Below are 18,220 nucleotides of genomic sequence, written 5' to 3'. Positions count from 1 at the left end.
CCAGAGCACTCAGTCAGTATTTTCCTACAGCACTTAGGTTTTTATTTTAAAGTCAAAATATTCATTGCAATTGATAAACACAAGTGTATTACAGAGTGGCAAGATTCATAAGAGTGGCTGCTTCGGGGCAAAGGCCTTAAATTTATGTTGTGCGAATGTTAGTGTCTGGCTAGTATGAATCAGTGACACTGTAAATGTAGCGGGGAGATTTCCTCTGGCCATTGTCAATCAGTGACACTGTAAATGTATCACAGAAACCCCACAGTGCAGAGAGAGGCCATTTCGGCCCATTGAGCCTGCACCGACACATATCCCACCCGATCCCCGTAACCCCTGCACCAACACATATCCCACCCAATCCCCGTAACCCCTGCACCAACACATATCCCACCCTATCCCCGTAACCCCACGTATTTAATCCCCCTAACACTAAGGGTCAATTTATCATAGCCAATCAACCTAACCTGCACATCTTTGGACTGTGGGAGGAAACCGGAGCACCCGGAGAAAATGTAGCGGGGAGATTTCCTCTGGCCATTGTCAATCAGTGACAGTGTAAATGTAGCGGGGAGATTTCCTCTGGCCATTGTCAATCAGTGACACTGTAAATGTAGCGGGGAGATTTCCTCTGGCCATTGTCAATCAGTGACACTGTAAATGTAGCGGGGAGATTTCCTCTGGCCATTGTCAATCAGTGACACTGTAAATGTAGCGGGGAGATTTCCTCTGGCCGTTGTCAATCAGTGACACTGTAAATGTAGCGGGGAGATTTCCTCTGGCCATTGTCAATCAGTGACACTGTAAATGTAGCGGGGAGATTTCCTCTGGCCATTGTCAATCAGTGACATTTTAAGCTGAAGGGAGATTTCATCTAGTCACTATTTCTAATGAAAAGAGTGAAAAGAGGAAGTCTTTTATGCTCTCGCTATTTTTAAAAATTCACCGACATGCACCAACCACCGGAACTTTCCCCACCACATCTCCAACGTCACTGATTTGTAAGGGCCATACAGAAGCATCCCCCCAGGCGATAAAATTGCATAACAAAATTAAAATTTATAAAATACATTTTCATGTCCAGAGTACCTTTCTGGCGAATCATCTTTATCTTTCTTTCTGAACTTGTTGATTGTGTCATCGATCGTGGTCCCAATTTTATCGCTGATCTCCCCTAACTTTTCACTGAACGGGAAAGCACCTTTGTTGCCTTTGTCCCAGTCATCATCCCACTTGGATTTTGGCTCAGAATCGTACCTGTCACCTGCATAACACAATAGAATAAAGCAGCAAAAATTGAGCGAATGCCTTCAGCTTGTCTTGGTGTTCTACAGCAATTGTTAGTTTTGATTAGATGAGCTCTAAACTGAAAGCTATGTTGCATCAACAGTTGTAAACTGGACTGGGAGGATCACAACTATTTTGTATGCCATCAACCTTTAATAAAGCACTGCATTTATACCCATAAATAACCTTAATAGAAAGCTGAGAAGTTACTAGTGATGACACTAGCAGACGAATATGTAACGCATTTGTTTCTTTGTCTGCTATTTTAACAGAAACATTAGCCTGTTCATTTTAAATGGGTTAATACCAGTGAAACTGCAGACAAAGGAGTGCTATGCGAGCATATGAAATGTTCACGCTGCTCTCAACAACTAATTTCTGGCATATAAAGTACACTACACTGCAGTTCGGCTGTATGTGAACCGGATGTCATTGAGGTTGCTTTGAAAAAAAATCTATAAAGCACAAATTATTAAATGAACTCAGTAAACAGACTCATTCAGATGCTTTAAGCTGGCTCTGTACTGCTTGACCCTATCATGGTACAATGCTCTCTCATCCTAATTCAATTTTTCTGCCAGCCTGATTATGGAGCCATCTAACAGGGGAAGAAAGTAAGTGAATCTTATGAATATTTAAGTAAGTGACATTGTGGGGAACTCGGAAAGACAGGCTAAATTTGCAGCACAAATCTAATCAATTATCTCTTGTTGCTCAGTGCATGTAATGTAGACAAGAGTGAGTGCACTACTGTAAGTCTTGTTAAGATAATACACTACTATCTAGGACAGAATAAATGCCGGTAATTCTATCACTTCCCTGTAACGTGGCAAGAAACATACCCAAGATTTTGCAATCCAAAGTACCTAACCAATACTTCAGGCTCTATGCCAATGGCAAATTACAACTACAGTGCTTATCGGTTATCAAAAATAAAAATCTGTAATCTTGGTGAAATATTATGAACCAAAAGCACTGCTCCTGCTTTTGTTCCCCTCTTTCCAATATTCCCCCTCCTCTCCTGAAGGCACCATGTCTTGCTGGAGTCTAGCTCCACATGCTCCTGCACTAGTTTGGTACATCAATCAAGTGGCCATTCTTCATGTGTGAGTGTTTACTGGCTGTTCTACCATGGAGTGAATCAAAGCCAAGCTTGACTCTGTCCTAACCTGAAATCCACACATATATTCCAGCAGGGTCACCAGATCACCATCAGCAGGAACCATGGATGATTTTCTCATTCCTTTGCCTAATGGTGCCGAGACCAATTGTGACACATCAACTGCTGCCCCCTCCGATCAGCCAACTCAACACAGGCCAGAAACAATGTTCCCGCCTAGCCGCATGACCGTGCAGCGGTCTGGAAGTCCCGCGCAGGCCGCTCACTGGGTTTTACATGGAAGAAACCACGCATTTGAATGGGCCGTGCTGCCAGTTAAAGGGATCGCGCATGGAAAAAATTATTAGAGGGAACATTGACCAGAAATTGAACCTATGTCTCATCATCACCAAGAACTAGGGTATCAGCTAAACAGATTTGCTCACAGTTACAGCTCAATCGACCAAATTTTATGAATTTACATAGTTTGAACAGAACCAACAAAAATCAGCACTGATCAGTACACTTTAATTAAACAGTCCAAGTAGAACAATCTTTTCAAATAAAAGTTTGATAAATAGTCACAGTACTGCAAATCAGACAACCTTGGATCCTTCCCATCTGGAGTCTCCCAAGGAGCTTTCCTTGGCCCCATCCTATTTCTCATCTACACGCTGCCCCTCGGCAACATCATCCAAAAACACAGTGTCAGTTTCCACATGTACACTGACAACACCCAGCTCTACCTCACCACCACCTCTCTCAACCCCTCTGATTGGTCACGCAGCTTGTCCATCATCCAGTACTGGCTGAGCAGAAACTTCCTCCAACTAGATACTGGAAAGACCAAAGCCATCGTCTTCGGTCCCCATCACAAACACCATTCCTGAGCCACTGACTCCATCCCTCTCCCTGGCCACTGTGAGGCTGAAATAGCTAGCTCTCAACCTTGGCGTCCTATTTGACCGAGGTGAGCGTCAGACTCCATATTCACTCCATCACCAAGACCATCTGCTTTCACCTCAGTAATATCGGCCGTCTCCGCTCATCCGCTGTTGGAACTCTCAGCCATGCCTTGGTTACCTCCAGACTGGACTGCTCTCCAGGCTGGCCTTCCATCTTCCACCCTCCATAAACTTGGTCATCCAAAACTCTGCTTGCTGCCTGTCTCCTAACTCACACTAAGTCCCGTTCACCCATCACCACCATGCTCGCTGACCTACATTAGCTCCTGGTCTGGCAACGCCTCCATTTTAAAATTCTCATCTTTGTTTGCAAATCCTTCCATGGCTTCGCCCCTCCCAATCTCTGTAACCTCTTCCAGCCCTACAACCCTCCGAGATCTCTGCGCTCCTCCAATTCTGGCCTCTTGCGCATCCTCAATTTAATCATTCCATCATTGTGCCTTCAATTGCCTAGGCTCTGGAATTCCCTGCCTAAACCTCTCCGCCTCTCCTCCTTTAAGATGCCCCTTAACACCTACCTCCTTGACCAAGCTTTTGGTCACCTGTCTTAATATCTCATGAGGCTTGGTGCAAGTTGTTGCTGGGCTGATTTATAGCCTGTTGCCCGTTATGTTGTCTCCTGTTGCTATGCCTCCATAGCTCAAGCAATCCCAGAAGACAAACAGTATGTTGGTTACACCCACTACATTTACCATTTAATAGAGATCTTAATCATGGATTGTCTGGTGTCATATAACTGGCACCTCTCACAGACAATGTTAGGTTTCGTAACAATGTTTAATGTTCAAGTGTCAAAACAATTTCTCCCTCATTCATAATCACTCCATTCTCCAGATTTAACTCATCTCTTTTCCGCCTTGTTGATGTGCTTTACTATGGGCCTTGGCCCTTAACCTTGGTTTCTCAATAATAAAAACTCTTGACTTTGTACCCACTGACCATTTATTTCTCATTGACTAACTGATTATAAAGAAATATTAGTCCTGCTCAATCTAGCCTTATTCCTGAAAGGTTATTGCACACAATGGGCTGACAACAAGAGCAAGAATAGAGATTTGGCACTTCTTGTGAGAAAATGTCAACGTCAACTGACACCATATGCTTAAAGCAGATGCAGCACAGCTAATCAAACCACGGCCAAAAAAATCAAAAACAACCTCTGGAGTCTCACAGGGTTTTAATTTAGACATTGCACAAGTTCACAGAAACAAATATGTAGGTTTAGATTATATCATTTAGGTGGATGTAGTTGCTTATTAAAGTGGTATAAAAAATGGGAAATGCTGAAAATATCTAGTGGGTTTATCAGCACCAATATAGAGAAAAGATACGTTAACATTTCGGGTGCAGAGTCCATCAGAACTGGTGAAGGGTCTGCACTTGAAACGCCTTCTCTCTACTGATGTTGGTGTTTCAAGAGTAGACCCTTCGCCAACTCATCTCATTATTGATGCTGACAATATACTGTGTACTTTCGACATTTCTTTTGATCAAACTGGGATGGAAGAATGAGTAGTTACAATAAAAATCAGGAAAGCAAAATGGATTTCAGTTGATTTTTTGAGAAATAGAATGAAAATGGGCAGCAGGTGGAACAATAATTTTGGATTTTAGGAACTATCCTGGATTAGGAATGTCTTGGAACATGCAGACTTAACAGTGAAACCTTTGAGGTCCAAATATTTTTGTATGTGAGCCTGGATTTTACAGGAAAAACAAGCTGGTCTTTGCAATATGCAGTGAAGTTAGAAAAAATTAATAAAAAGAAAAAAATGTTTATCGTGTAACAAAATTGTTCAACTGTGCCTTTGTGTAAATACCCAATCAAGTCTGTGAGCTCATTAAATATGGTAGAAACTAAGTCGACAGCGTACATTTTTATAATTAAGAGATTTTTGACTAATAAAATAATTACCAGAATGCACAGATGTAATTCAAGTCCCAAAGTTTTCAATAAAAACAAGAGTAAGGAATCAATGGGGGAACCTGCACTTTATAAATTCAAAAAGGATTTCCAAGTCTAAATTAACCCTTTAAAAACAATGCAGTTAGGCACTTAGTCATTTCTAAGAAAACTCGAGCTGGCAGGATACCAATCCTTTTGCTTTGATAAATAACCATGGCTAGAAAACACCAACACCCAAACCTAAACATACAGCCTCTCTATTCCTAATGCTGCTGACTTATTGGCCGATAAATCCTGAATCAGAAGACCAAGATCTGCTAGCATTCACAGTCCGAATTAATGAAAACATTAACCTAACGGTTATACACGGCCCCCAAGCTCCATGACACACATCGAAGCACTCACAAAGGTGAAAGCTTGGACAACAACTTGCATTTATATAGCGCCTTTAACATAGAAAACGTCCCACGGCGCTTCACAAAAGCATAATCAGATGCAGAGTCAGAGAAGGAGCTGTTGGGAGAGGTGGACTCCTGATATAGATCATAACTTTCTTTAGATATCCTTATTCAACTCCAGCTCACTAACTGACATTAGCCAGGTGTCAAATTTGAACAGTTTCTTACTTTATCAATTTTAGGACAAAAAATTCATTTTTCTCCACATATGTCTTTGCTGGGCCGTGAGGCCAAGGGGAAGGCTGGCCACCTGCTGCCAGACTATTGCTAATACTGTTCTTTGGTCAGCTGCTACACAGGTCCACACCAGCCCAATGAAAAATGTTCTTCAGGCTACCCCTCCTTGCCCTGCACAATTCCCATCAAACTCCTCTGGGCTGCTGTCACCAACTCCCCATAGCAATCCAGCTACAATCGGGAAACTCAGCAGAAAAGCAGAATTGGGAACACAACCTCTATCTTTTACTTTTTGGATATCATGCAATGCTCCAGTGCATTGCATCACCCTTCCGCCTCACACATGAAAAAAAGCACTGTGCTAGCTTCTGGTAATATTATGCTGCATGTTTTGGGCAGATAACTCAGGAAGTGGAACTGGAATTTGTACATTATTAAGGTTGTAATACATGCACAGTGAATGCAAGTGTGAACTGTATTGTAATGCAGTGAAGCAGATACAAGTTATTTTGTCATCTGCGCTATTAAAAGAGTTAAACAAGCTGATCTGCATTAAAGTGCAGCAGCCAAGTTAACAAATTGCATTCAACAGCAGTCATGCAAGTTGCAAACCAAGGTGCGAGATTAGCCGAACATAAAAATAATGCATTCTGTTAATTCCATACTTGGCGGAACAGGCTCGAGGGGCTGAATGGCCTATTCCTGTTCCTGTGAACTTGTATTAGAAAATTACAGCTCAGGGCTTAAGGAGTTAATGAACCAGTTCAGCTTTCTGTATACTGCATGTCTCTTCTGTACACATCATGTTCTATAGGTAATGTCATCATTGCTTCTCAGCAAGGATTAGTGTTCTACACAATAGCATCCATGATAAAGGAGCATGTCGATAATAGCACAACTAAGTCAACAAGATCCTTTTGCATCATTGTAAAATTATACCTCTTACTGTAATTGGATTTTGACATTTTAGGGCTTGGGGTTCTCCTTCCCTGCTTTGTAAAGAAAAACTTACTATAAAATCTAATTTAACCAAAGCTCGTTAAGCTCCCAATCACTTCACTGTAACGCTCATAAAAAGTAGGTAACAAAAAAATCCACTCAAATCAGATTTCTGTGCACAATTTTTGAAAATCAGAACTCAGTGCATTAAAATGCCCTCCCACTGTGGGCTTAATAACATATGAATAAACACCTTTATAGCAACTTCGTGAGTTTTGGGTTCTCCTCAAATATAAACTCCTCACAATCATATGTGAATTGTCAGTCTTGGCAGTGTAATACACATCCACTTGACATTTTCTATTATTTGATTAGTTCTGGATTTGAATTTCATTATAATGGAAGCTCCTAGGACCCCTCAAGCCTCCCCATTCAGCCATTTGAGCTGCTCTCACCTCCCTCTGGTAGCAACTGTCTGCCATCTTGAAATTCACCTCACTGGGAAGGGGAGTTGGGGAAAAAAAGATATGCTGTGGTCCAGATGTTTTAATCGTTAATGAGCTAGTCAAAATTTCTGGTGTAACTGGGAGGATGTTAGTGGTATAATTAACCCAAGGAGAGAGAGAGCAGGGGACGGGGAGAGAAAGAGAGAGGGCGAGCCAGACAGAGAGAGCGAGCGAGGGACGGGGAGAGAGAGAGAGGGGGGGAGCGGGGGAGGGGCAGACACAGAGGGAGGGAGGGAGGGAGGGGCAGACACAGAGGGAGGGAGGGAGGGAGGGAGGGGCAGGCAGACACAGAGGGAGGGAGGGGCAGACACAGAGGGAGGGAGGGAGGGAGGGAGGGGCAGACACAGAGGGAGGGGCAGACACAGAGGGAGGGAGGGAGGGGCAGACACAGAGGGAGGGATGGAGGGGCAGACACAGAGGGAGGGAGGGAGGGAGGGGCAGACACAGAGGGAGGGAGGGAGGGAGGGACAGACACAGAGGGAGGGAGGGAGGGAGGGACAGACACAGAGGGAGGGAGGGACAGACACAGAGGGAGGGAGGGAGGGAGGGAGGGAGGGAGGGACAGACACAGAGGGAGGGAGGGAGGGAGGGACAGACACAGAGGGAGGGAGGGAGGGAGGGAGGGACAGACACAGAGGGAGGGAGGGAGGGAGGGAGGGAGGGAGGGAGGGAGGGAGGGAGGGAGGGACAGACACAGAGGGAGGGAGGGAGGGACAGGCACAGAGGGGGGAGGGACAGGCACAGAGGGAGGGAGGGACAGGCACAGAGGGGGGGAGGGACAGACACAGAGGGGGGGAGGGACAGACACAGAGGGGGGGAGGGACAGACACAGAGGGGGGGAGGGACAGACACAGAGGGGGGGAGGGACAGACACAGAGGGGGGGAGGGACAGACACAGAGGGGGGAGGGACAGACACAGAGGGGGGGAGGGACAGACACAGAGGGGGGGAGGGACAGACACAGAGGGGGGGAGGGACAGACACAGAGGGGGGGAGGGACAGACACAGAGGGGGGGAGGGACAGACACAGAGGGGGGGAGGGACAGACACAGAGGGGGGGAGGGACAGACACAGAGGGGGGGAGGGACAGACACAGAGGGGGGGAGGGACAGACACAGAGGGGGGGAGGGACAGACACAGAGGGGGGGAGGGACAGACACAGAGGGGGGGAGGGACAGACACAGAGGGGGGGAGGGACAGACACAGAGGGGGGGAGGGACAGACACAGAGGGGGGGAGGGACAGACACAGAGGGGGGGAGGGACAGACACAGAGGGGGGGAGGGACAGACACAGAGGGGGGGAGGGACAGACACAGAGGGGGGGAGGGACAGACACAGAGGGGGGGAGGGACAGACACAGAGGGGGGGAGGGACAGACACAGAGGGGGGGAGGGACAGACACAGAGGGGGGGAGGGACAGACACAGAGGGGGGGAGGGACAGACACAGAGGGGGGGAGGGACAGACACAGAGGGGGGGAGGGACAGACACAGAGGGGGGGAGGGACAGACACAGAGGGGGGGAGGGACAGACACAGAGGGAGGGAGGGACAGACACAGAGGGAGGGACAGACACAGAGGGAGGGAGGGACAGACACAGAGGGAGGGAGGGACAGACACAGAGGGAGGGAGGGACAGACACAGAGGGAGGGAGGGACAGACACAGAGGGAGGGAGGGACAGACACAGAGGGAGGGAGGGACAGACACAGAGGGAGGGAGGGACAGACACAGAGGGAGGGAGGGACAGACACAGAGGGAGGGAGGGACAGACACAGAGGGAGGGAGGGACAGACACAGAGGGAGGGAGGGACAGACACAGAGGGAGGGAGGGACAGACACAGAGGGAGGGAGGGACAGACACAGAGGGAGGGAGGGACAGACACAGAGGGAGGGAGGGACAGACACAGAGGGAGGGAGGGACAGACACAGAGGGAGGGAGGGACAGACACAGAGGGAGGGAGGGACAGACACAGAGGGAGGGAGGGACAGACACAGAGGGAGGGAGGGACAGAGAGAGAGAGACACAGAGAGAGAGAGAGAGAGAGAGAGACAGAGACAGAGAGAGATAGACAGAGATAGACAGAGAGACAAACGTTCACCTGTCTGTTCAGATGCCGATGGACCGGCTGTGTATTTCTATAAATGTATTATTTTATTCCCTCTTTTCCTTTTGAATCTCTGCCATGTTACACAGAAACTCACCTACCACTGCGGTTCAGAATCTCATGCATGTAGAAAAGTTCCCTGTGCTACATTCCCTTCCCACAACTGGACTTAGTGTCCACACTTCATGGTTAGGTCCAGATTTATCCTCCACAGTCTGGTCAGTAACAGATTTATCCTTCCCTTGTAAGATCAACAGCAATGACTTCCAGTATAACCAGTTTTATGACTTAGGGGTCAGTAATGGGATTGTGTTTTTGAAGTTCAGTATTAAGCATAGCACTGTTTCTGTTTTTCCATTCTTACCCTCTACTTTCCTCCCCTTACCAATAAACCTCCAGTACCTTACCCATATCATACAGGTGTGAGCCTGGACCGTGGGTTTCGACAGTCTACTCGGCCTTGGAGATCCAGCACAGCCAAGTTCAATCCTGTCCTTACACAATGTTCAGAGGTGTACACTTCCAGCAGGTACCACTGCATATCACTTAGGAGCACAGAGTGTGCATTGACCCCTGTGCAAGTGCACGTCAGATGAGGACTACATTAAAGATGGCGGTTATGCCCTTCCCGTCACCAACACTCACTGTCTGGGCTTTCATTTGCAGAATGGCCACTTGGAGTATCAAAGGGCTATGAATGTGCATGGAACTGTACAACAACTGTTGTTGTTGTTATACCCCACATGAGTTTCTGCCTTCATGAAAGAAGGGGAATGCAAAATGAGATTACAGAAAATTCATGGGGGGGGGGGGGGGCGGAAATGGGTGGGATAGGAAGTTTTTCTTGCACAGATTGTACAACAAAGCTATCTGCATAATTAAATGGAGTAAGTAGTAAAGAATGGGCAGCAGTTTGGGTTGTAATTCATGCAAAGTACTGATCTAGGATCAGTATTGTTTTATTTAACCCATAAAAGGTAAGGGATGTTAATACTGATTAAATGGAACTCATTTCAGGCACCCAGTGTCAGCATCAGGCACTCCCAGGTCAGTTATAGCACAGCCAGATGTAAAGTAAAACTCCCTCTACACTGCCCAGCCCTGATCTCAGACAATCACCCTCTTTTGCACCTGTGTGACATTTGTTCCATTTCTCACACCAGACATTATATGACATCTGAGTGACATTGGCAATTAAGTGTCGAATTAGAGGCAGTTTGGTGCTGTAGGTCCATGCCCAATAAGATCCAGATTGAGACAGCCCACACATTTCACAAACACTTACAGGCAGCCGACAAAGGAGATCTCATCAGTCTGGGCTGAGCTTGCAACAGCAAAAATGGCTTTCCTAACATTTCCAGATGTGTATTTGAAAGTCGAATAGACAAACTGACTAAACCAGCAAACAATATTTTCAGCAGTCCCTGAACAGACCGAAACATTTGGACAGTTAGATTTTAACGGTGAAGAGTTGTCATAATTCTATAGTTAGGAGCATTCCATGCAGTTATCCATTTAATTATGCAGGTTAAAATACATGTGGAAGATTGTCTGGAATGTAGGTCAGAGAACATTTCAAAGTTAGGTTTGAAATCTTTGCTTCTAAATGTAAATAGCTCAGCTACATTTTTGTCCCTCTTTTGAATCCTTGTGGAACTTCCAAAAGAAAAACTTGAAAGTCAGATGCTTAACATGTTCATCCGTTTCTATTTGCACTAAACATTTCAGTACTCACTGTATCTAAAGCCTCCCATACTGTCTGAAGAAACCCCAACGTATTTGTCTTTGTTTTTCTTAGCTTTTTTCCGCTCTTCCCGTAGGCGATCATCATCCTGTACAAACTCCACCATTTCTTTCACCTTTTGTTTGACATTTATTCCTTGGTCCTTGCCATTTTCATCTGAGGACAGCAGTGAAAAATCAGGTAAACAAAGACATTCAGAGAGTAATAAATGAGATCTCCAAATCAACAATCGGACAATATGAAATGCACTCGGCAGGTACTAAATGGATTAGATCAATGCTTCCCAGTGAAGAAGCTCTATGTATATAAAGAACTCTGTGTGCACGAAACAGGAAACTTGGGTTATGATGTGCTTATAGCAAATATATAAATCACCTTTTATCAAAAAGATGTTCTGAGGATAATAGCATGGTGATAAGCACAGTTGAAAAATCAATACTGGAAAATAGCAGTGTGAAGACAGCATGAGGCTGGCTGAGCAGGTACGTTTCATGCTGCTAACACTTTAAACTATCAAGTCAATTTTCTCCGTTCTCTTCTGATGGTGACGATGTGCGCCATCAGTTCTCCTGCACCTCACCTGTTCTTCTTTTGTGAGTCTATACATTTTAATGCCCACAGGCTATTCTAGCAGAGCAACACCTAATCCCATTTTCCTCGGGTGTCTGAACAAGCACTTTCTAGCCAGAGTCACTGGACAGTGATTGGGAACATTGCACGCTGGCTAAGGTTTCACTTCCTTAGTCCAGGGTAGTTGAGGCCACTTGTAACATCCTTACTCCCAGTCTCAAAATACCAATTTTACACCTGTATGGCCTTAAAGCAACTTTCATACAGGTATATAAAAGGTTTAAAAAAAAAACAGAACACCACACATTGAAGTGAAAATGGCACAATTTTAATTTCTACAATGAAAAAAAATATTTTGCATCATGGTGAATATATCAATTAAATTTTTGCAGCATCTGTCTGTACAATATTGGCTGTATGCACAAGGCTGCATTACTAATTACAGAAAGCAATAAATGACAATTTTTGATAAGCGGTTCTTCCCAAATTGAGCTATTGGACTTGCAACTGAACAGCTTTGTCGATCCAGCAGAATTTGTCCATATAAAAAAGGCATCTGGGTTATTAGGTTGTACATCTACATATGACAAAGTCTAATATCAGCTTTATTTTAGTCTTCAAGTTTTGACTTTAATGTCAAAACAATAAAAACATGGCCTTATTGCCATTGCACTGTAAATATTATTTGCAGATATTCTTGCTTCTTCAAACAGATTAGTCTGTGTTGGTGTCTAACCTTTCCTTCCTGTGTAATTAAGGCAATTTCTTGATGAGCATCACAGGGGAGTCATAGCTGTTGTGTTTTTTTTTAAAGAAAAACCTGAGCACTCATGTTGTGCTAGTTGTGTTGTTATTACCATGTCCTTTCTGCGAGTTCTTGTCTTCGCTAATTAATACTCTAGGGCCCCCAAATCTCAGATTCTCTACACTTCAGATAGTGCCACCAGTCACATTCTAATTAGTGAAGGAAGCTGATCTGCTGGCTCAGGTGACTGACAACTCCACTTGCTGTTATAATTTGCTCAAAGCTTTTTTTTTTGCTCCCTAGCGTTGGAGGTTTGCTTACCTACGAAATGGTAGTTCTCCATCGACCGCAAATCATAAATGTGTTCTCTGGCGCTGGTAACTACTCGTTCTGACCCATTCCTTATGAGGTAAGCCAAAAGAAGCAAGGACTGTAAAGGGAAGAGGAAGGAAAAAAACACACGATGAGAGAAGTGTTTTATGTTTGCGAGAACAAAGTCGCACCCTGCCACATTGCAATGATTGCTTTCTGCTTTAATAAAGTACCATGAATGTCAGCAGTCAGTGGGAGGAATTCCCAGCACAAATCAAAATTGACAGCTGCATGATTAGTTTACCAACTGAACAGAACATAAATAAATTTGCCTTCCATACAAGTAAAAATTAAAGCGATATTGATGTGTTCACAACATACTAATTAGTAGCATTTTTCCGAGCTAGATGGTGAAACAGTGACCTGGTCTGCCAATTAGTCGATGCACACAGAAAATATTTATTAGCTATTATTTATAATAACTACAAAACATACTCTTCCACTTGACACTGTGCCCTTGCACAATTACGAGGGCACCATTTCCAAGGCCCTTTCACTACACAGAGTAAACTGAAACTGTAATATTTAAGGATTGAATTCAGGAAATTACATTGTAAAGGGTAATGCCCGTGACAGGAGATTATGTTGTTATAAAATTTAATACCCATAAACTGATCTTTTAATTCAGCACCATTTTGAGAAACAAAATTCTGTGTGTTTTCCTCTTTAATAAATGCTTTTGACCTCCTCTACACAAAAGAAAGCAAAATTCGCCATCAAACAATGTGTCAAATCTGCCACGTAATGTAAACCAACAAATTATTTTTTGAATTATGAAGCATAAGATCAGCAGTCAACTAGTCATTAGGGAGTTTCTCTTCAGGTACAGAGCTTCCTCCCAATCTAGAATTTCATTACAGCTGACACCAAAAAGGAAAGACAAGCAGGTATTAGAAAAAAAATAAAATCTACACAATGACATGATAATACACTAATATTCTGCACTTCTGCTACAACCTGTAACCAATACAGCTCGTCAAAGCTTGCACAATAACAAACACAGCAGGAGGTTGAGGAAATACACACAGAACCCTCTCAGATCCCACTCTGCCATAATGGTCACTACATGCCTGCTCATAATCAAGTCTGCACAATGAATGAGACATTTTCTAAGCGTTAGCTTTGAAAGTTGCTCTTTTGACAAAAGGGTGCGCTTTAGCTGGAAAATAGGCAAAATATACAGTGAACTGAAAGGGTACAAACTGGAAACTTAAAAAAAAATACATGTAGTCTCAAATTTTTGTCTAAAATTTGCATTTGAAAGCGATCATCATGTCGGGATATTGCAAATAAGGTAGCCTATAATTTTGCTACCAACCCCCCCCCCCACACACACACCGGGTCAAACAGTACCGCAAATCAATTAAAAAATCCAAATAGTGAACATATTTTCACATTATACCGCATGTTGACTGACAAGCGTTTGAAAGTTTAAAAAAAGATCCAGTAAAGATTTCACACATTAGGAGATAAATACTGTAAGCTCTGCATTCTCTTCAACAGACCAAATAATAGTCTGCAGCATTTGAACCTCGTTAATTACCATCTGTGGCTGTTTATCATTGAGTCTCAGCAGTGAAACACATTGGGGATTACTGCAGTTGTCTGTTACACTTACAGGAATATTAATTCCACGTTTTTATATGTTATTAAACAAAGGGCACATGGAGTCATTGTTTCATGAACAGATTTGAAGAATTTGTGCTAAAACATTGTAAAATACACTAGATAATCAGAAGACGCAAGTACTTGGATGGAATGATTTACTTCTTGCATCTTGTACATACATTAAATATGTAAGCTTCAAGCATGCTCCTTGTCTGGTTTGTTCAAAGCCATCTAAAATCAGCATCAAGTTTTTAAATATTGCCAAGATGCATTTAAATATGTTGCAAAAAGATTTGCACATCCCAAGTCATAAAAATAAAGGCGGGTTTTGTTTATGTCGTGGGGGCGGGGGGGGAAGCAAAAAAGAAACTCTATCTTGTTAAAGGTTTCAAAGTTGATACAATCACGTTAGCAATTTGTAAAGGAACGGCGAGGACAGAATTTGCATTTATACAGTGCCTTTCGTGAACTCAGGAAGTCTCAAGAAATGCTTGACAGCCAATGAAGCATCTGTTGAAATGAAGTCACCAATTGTAATGTAGGGAAATGTGGCAAACAATTTGTGCACAGCAAGGAGATGCATAACCAGCTGAAGTTGGTGGAGGGATAAATATTGGCCAGAATTTCTGGACTCTATAGTGCCAAAGGTGCCTTACATGGCACTGTATGGCAGATTAAAGCCTGAAGCATTGTGGTCTGAGCCTTTGCATCGATACAAATTCTAAATGTACTTGAAGGGAATTTCAGAAATAAACTTGACCACCTCCGCTTTTAGTTCAGGTAGTTATAAGTCGGGAGAAACTTCACAAGCCTCTCATCTGCCTCAAGATCCTGTGGGATTAGTTCAAATAAAAAAGATCCTAGGTGTAGGTTTTTTGTTAAATTGATGTAATATTGCTGGGATATTTTCTATAGTCTTAGTTTTAGCCCATACATTTTACAATGGTTTGGTCCCAATTTGATGGCCATTAGAAAACACAAAGATGGATAAATGCACTAGCATGCAAAAATCTCATTGCAAAATAATGTTCATTATACACAAAATGGAAGTTACATAAAATTCAGATCGGCTCCATGGACAAGTTCAAACAACAAATAAAATTGATAAGATGCAATTACTGAAAATGTGAATTCCTTCTACAAGAATAGTTGCACTATTAACGTACTGTGAAAATTTCCACAAGTTTATAAGAAACGTTAATATGTGATCCCATTAAAAAAAAAATGGCTCCTTCAAATATGGATGCTGAAACAAAAAAAGGGAATGTTCAAATACAGAGACAGTCATTCTTTCCCAACTTAAGGCCACTGAATTTCAGAGACTGACTTTACACCTGGGTTTTTCCCTGCCCCCATTTTGAGGTGCTTCAACCGCCAATTTTTGACTGAGAATGATCTCTGACGTTCAATGGAATACCGTCTCCAATGGCAACAAAATGCTATTGGTTGCTTCTATCCCACTTGGAGACTGAAGTTTTATTATGTAATGAAATTTAATGCCGTTTTTAAATTGGTGCTATTTTCCTCAATGTACTTGAAGCGGGGTTCAAATGTTTTAATAGTAAAGACCGTGGTGCTGTGCAGCTATATTTAAAAAAAGTAGAACTATCGGAAGATTTAAAACTGAAGAAAAATATAAGTATATTGAATGATGTGATGCAAATCACTTAAGATTTTAGCATTTAAACCATTTTGCGTGATCATAAATTTGGGAATGATTGTGCTACCATTTGGCAGATGGTTTTGACAGCACAAATATTACATTTCTTTTTCAATGTCAAAATAAAACAATAAAATCTGCTTTGTTTTCTACAATATATTAAACTCCTTCACCTCCTCCACATGAGTTTTTCTTTTAAAAAGAGAAAAAGTTGCATTTAGAAAATTGGGAAGTCTGAATAGGAAGTGCCATGAAATGGGAAAGGAATGCTTGGTTACCCCACCTTATAGACCCGCCGCCAGTTCTTTTTATTGTCTTTCAGCATACGAGTCCAAAGCATGTTCATAACTTCAGGAAACTGCTCATACATAAACGTAGACCTACAATTAAAAAAAAACAGCTTTAGCAGATCCAATATATGTAAAGAAAGAAAACAAAGCAAAAGAACTGAACAGTGTGTGAGTGGGACCTTAGGCGTTTACTCTGTGCTATTTTTACTCGTAAAAAGGAAATTGCTGTGGGTGTGTGCTCCCGCAGCAGAAGCAATAAATAAGGGCTGGCTGTAGGTGGCAGAATAGGTTTGGCATACACACATAACATTTCCTTTTACAAATAGGCAATATGAATCAAGCAGTGCCACAAATTGTCAGTACATTAACATGAAAGAAAAATGCCCCAGCAGACCCCAGCTGGCTACTAAGAGTTTCTGTGTTGATCTGACGTACATATCAAAAGCATATCAAATATTTAGTGTTATTACATATGTAACAGATGGTCTGGGGGTGAGTTGCAGATACAAACTGGGTCCTTCATTGGTTTTGGATCCTTTTGCACACATACTAGCTCTAAATCAAGGAGGAAGCAAATAAACAGCCAACTCATCCTGTGATCATTCAGTATATTGCACAGTTTATAAAAACCATACAAAAACTGGTTATTCCTTGTTGCTGTTCATGAAAAGTGTTTACTGCCCTGGAAGGGCAAGCTAGCCATGCAGGTGAAGCCACAATTGATAATACATACGAGATACTGGGCATCAAATGACTGGAAAATACTCTGCACATTCGGTCTCTAAAATGCAGAGATAAGATTTAAATTATACCACACTTATACCATTAATCAGTTATGATCACATACACTTCATGAATTGGAATTTCCTTCCAACCACATATGAACTCAAGTTTGAGGTATTTAAGTTAATTCTTTTCCTGAATACTACTACAGGCCCCAATATTTGTAATGGCCAGTGGAGTTTAAATGACTTGCATTGGAGGAGAGGTTGGGGGGCAAAGGGGGGGTAGAAATCAAGAAGGAGCTTATTAAACAGAGATTTCTAGCACACTGAACCTGCTCATGGCCAGCTCCAATGCAGAGTTCCTAAACCAGTAATAGCATGCATGGTCCTGATCCCAAAAAAATATTCACGCCACTGGTGTTTTGATTGCTTAGCACAATGAGTGTCATCAGTTGTCTTTTGCACTTCTACAGTCTTCTCATCATCTTCTACAAATTGCAGGCCTTCAAAACCCAAGCTTGCATCACCTGCGCACTTACGCACTCACTTTATCCAGTCTTCTATCCTACTCATGTCTAGCTGTCTATCGAACGATAGAATTTCAAATATTGCATCTGAATGTAATGTTGCAGAGAGATTTCTCGCCCACCAATCAGAGTGCAGAACCAGCATCTGTGTCCCTTCAACCAATTACATCCCGGAACTTCAACCAGAGACCACAGACCCTTCAAGCTGGACCTCAGTGCAGGGGCAGGGTAAACATCAAAACTTGCTTTTCAGGCCCCAGGTAATGTGTGAAACATAACACAGAAGACCATCTAGTTTGAATTTTGCTGTAGTCCACATGACTAGATAGATTGAGCAACAAAATTTAAAACTTGGCGTAATTTTAAAAAAAAATGTATAAAGCAATGCTGAGAAATCCTGTTTGAGCAGCTATCCATTTATCAGGATTCAATTCAAATACACTCTAAAAAAACACAAAAAATATGGTGTGCTCTTTTTTAATTAATTTGAGTCACCAAGCTGAATTCTTGACTACAGCTTGCTAACCTTTGCCCTGTGTTAC

General features: G+C 42.8%; 1 protein-coding gene across 2 annotated transcripts in view; it reads right to left on the bottom strand.

Moving 5' to 3' along the window:
• LOC147113778 (clathrin interactor 1-like) overlaps positions 1-18,220 on the bottom strand; it is a 202,016-nt gene that overhangs the window by 53,742 nt on the left and 130,054 nt on the right. Inside the window, exons 3-7 of one of the 2 annotated variants that reach the window (XM_085995101.1) lie at positions 17,160-17,207; positions 16,420-16,516; positions 12,818-12,926; positions 11,173-11,337; positions 1,087-1,261 (exon numbers count right to left, since the gene is read on the bottom strand). In XM_085995101.1, coding sequence (XP_085851227.1) covers positions 1,087-1,261; positions 11,173-11,337; positions 12,818-12,926; positions 16,420-16,516; positions 17,160-17,207 — 594 coding nt within the window. The remainder of the gene's footprint in view (positions 1-1,086; positions 1,262-11,172; positions 11,338-12,817; positions 12,927-16,419; positions 16,517-17,159; positions 17,208-18,220) is intronic. The other variant, XM_085995102.1, reaches the window with a different exon arrangement.

This window comes from Somniosus microcephalus, chromosome 8 (genome assembly GCF_052327205.1).
Source record: "Somniosus microcephalus isolate GS21.2 chromosome 8, FLI_Smic_1.0, whole genome shotgun sequence".
Lineage (NCBI taxonomy): Eukaryota > Metazoa > Chordata > Chondrichthyes > Squaliformes > Somniosidae > Somniosus > Somniosus microcephalus.
This window is presented reverse-complemented; position numbering and strand designations above follow the sequence as displayed.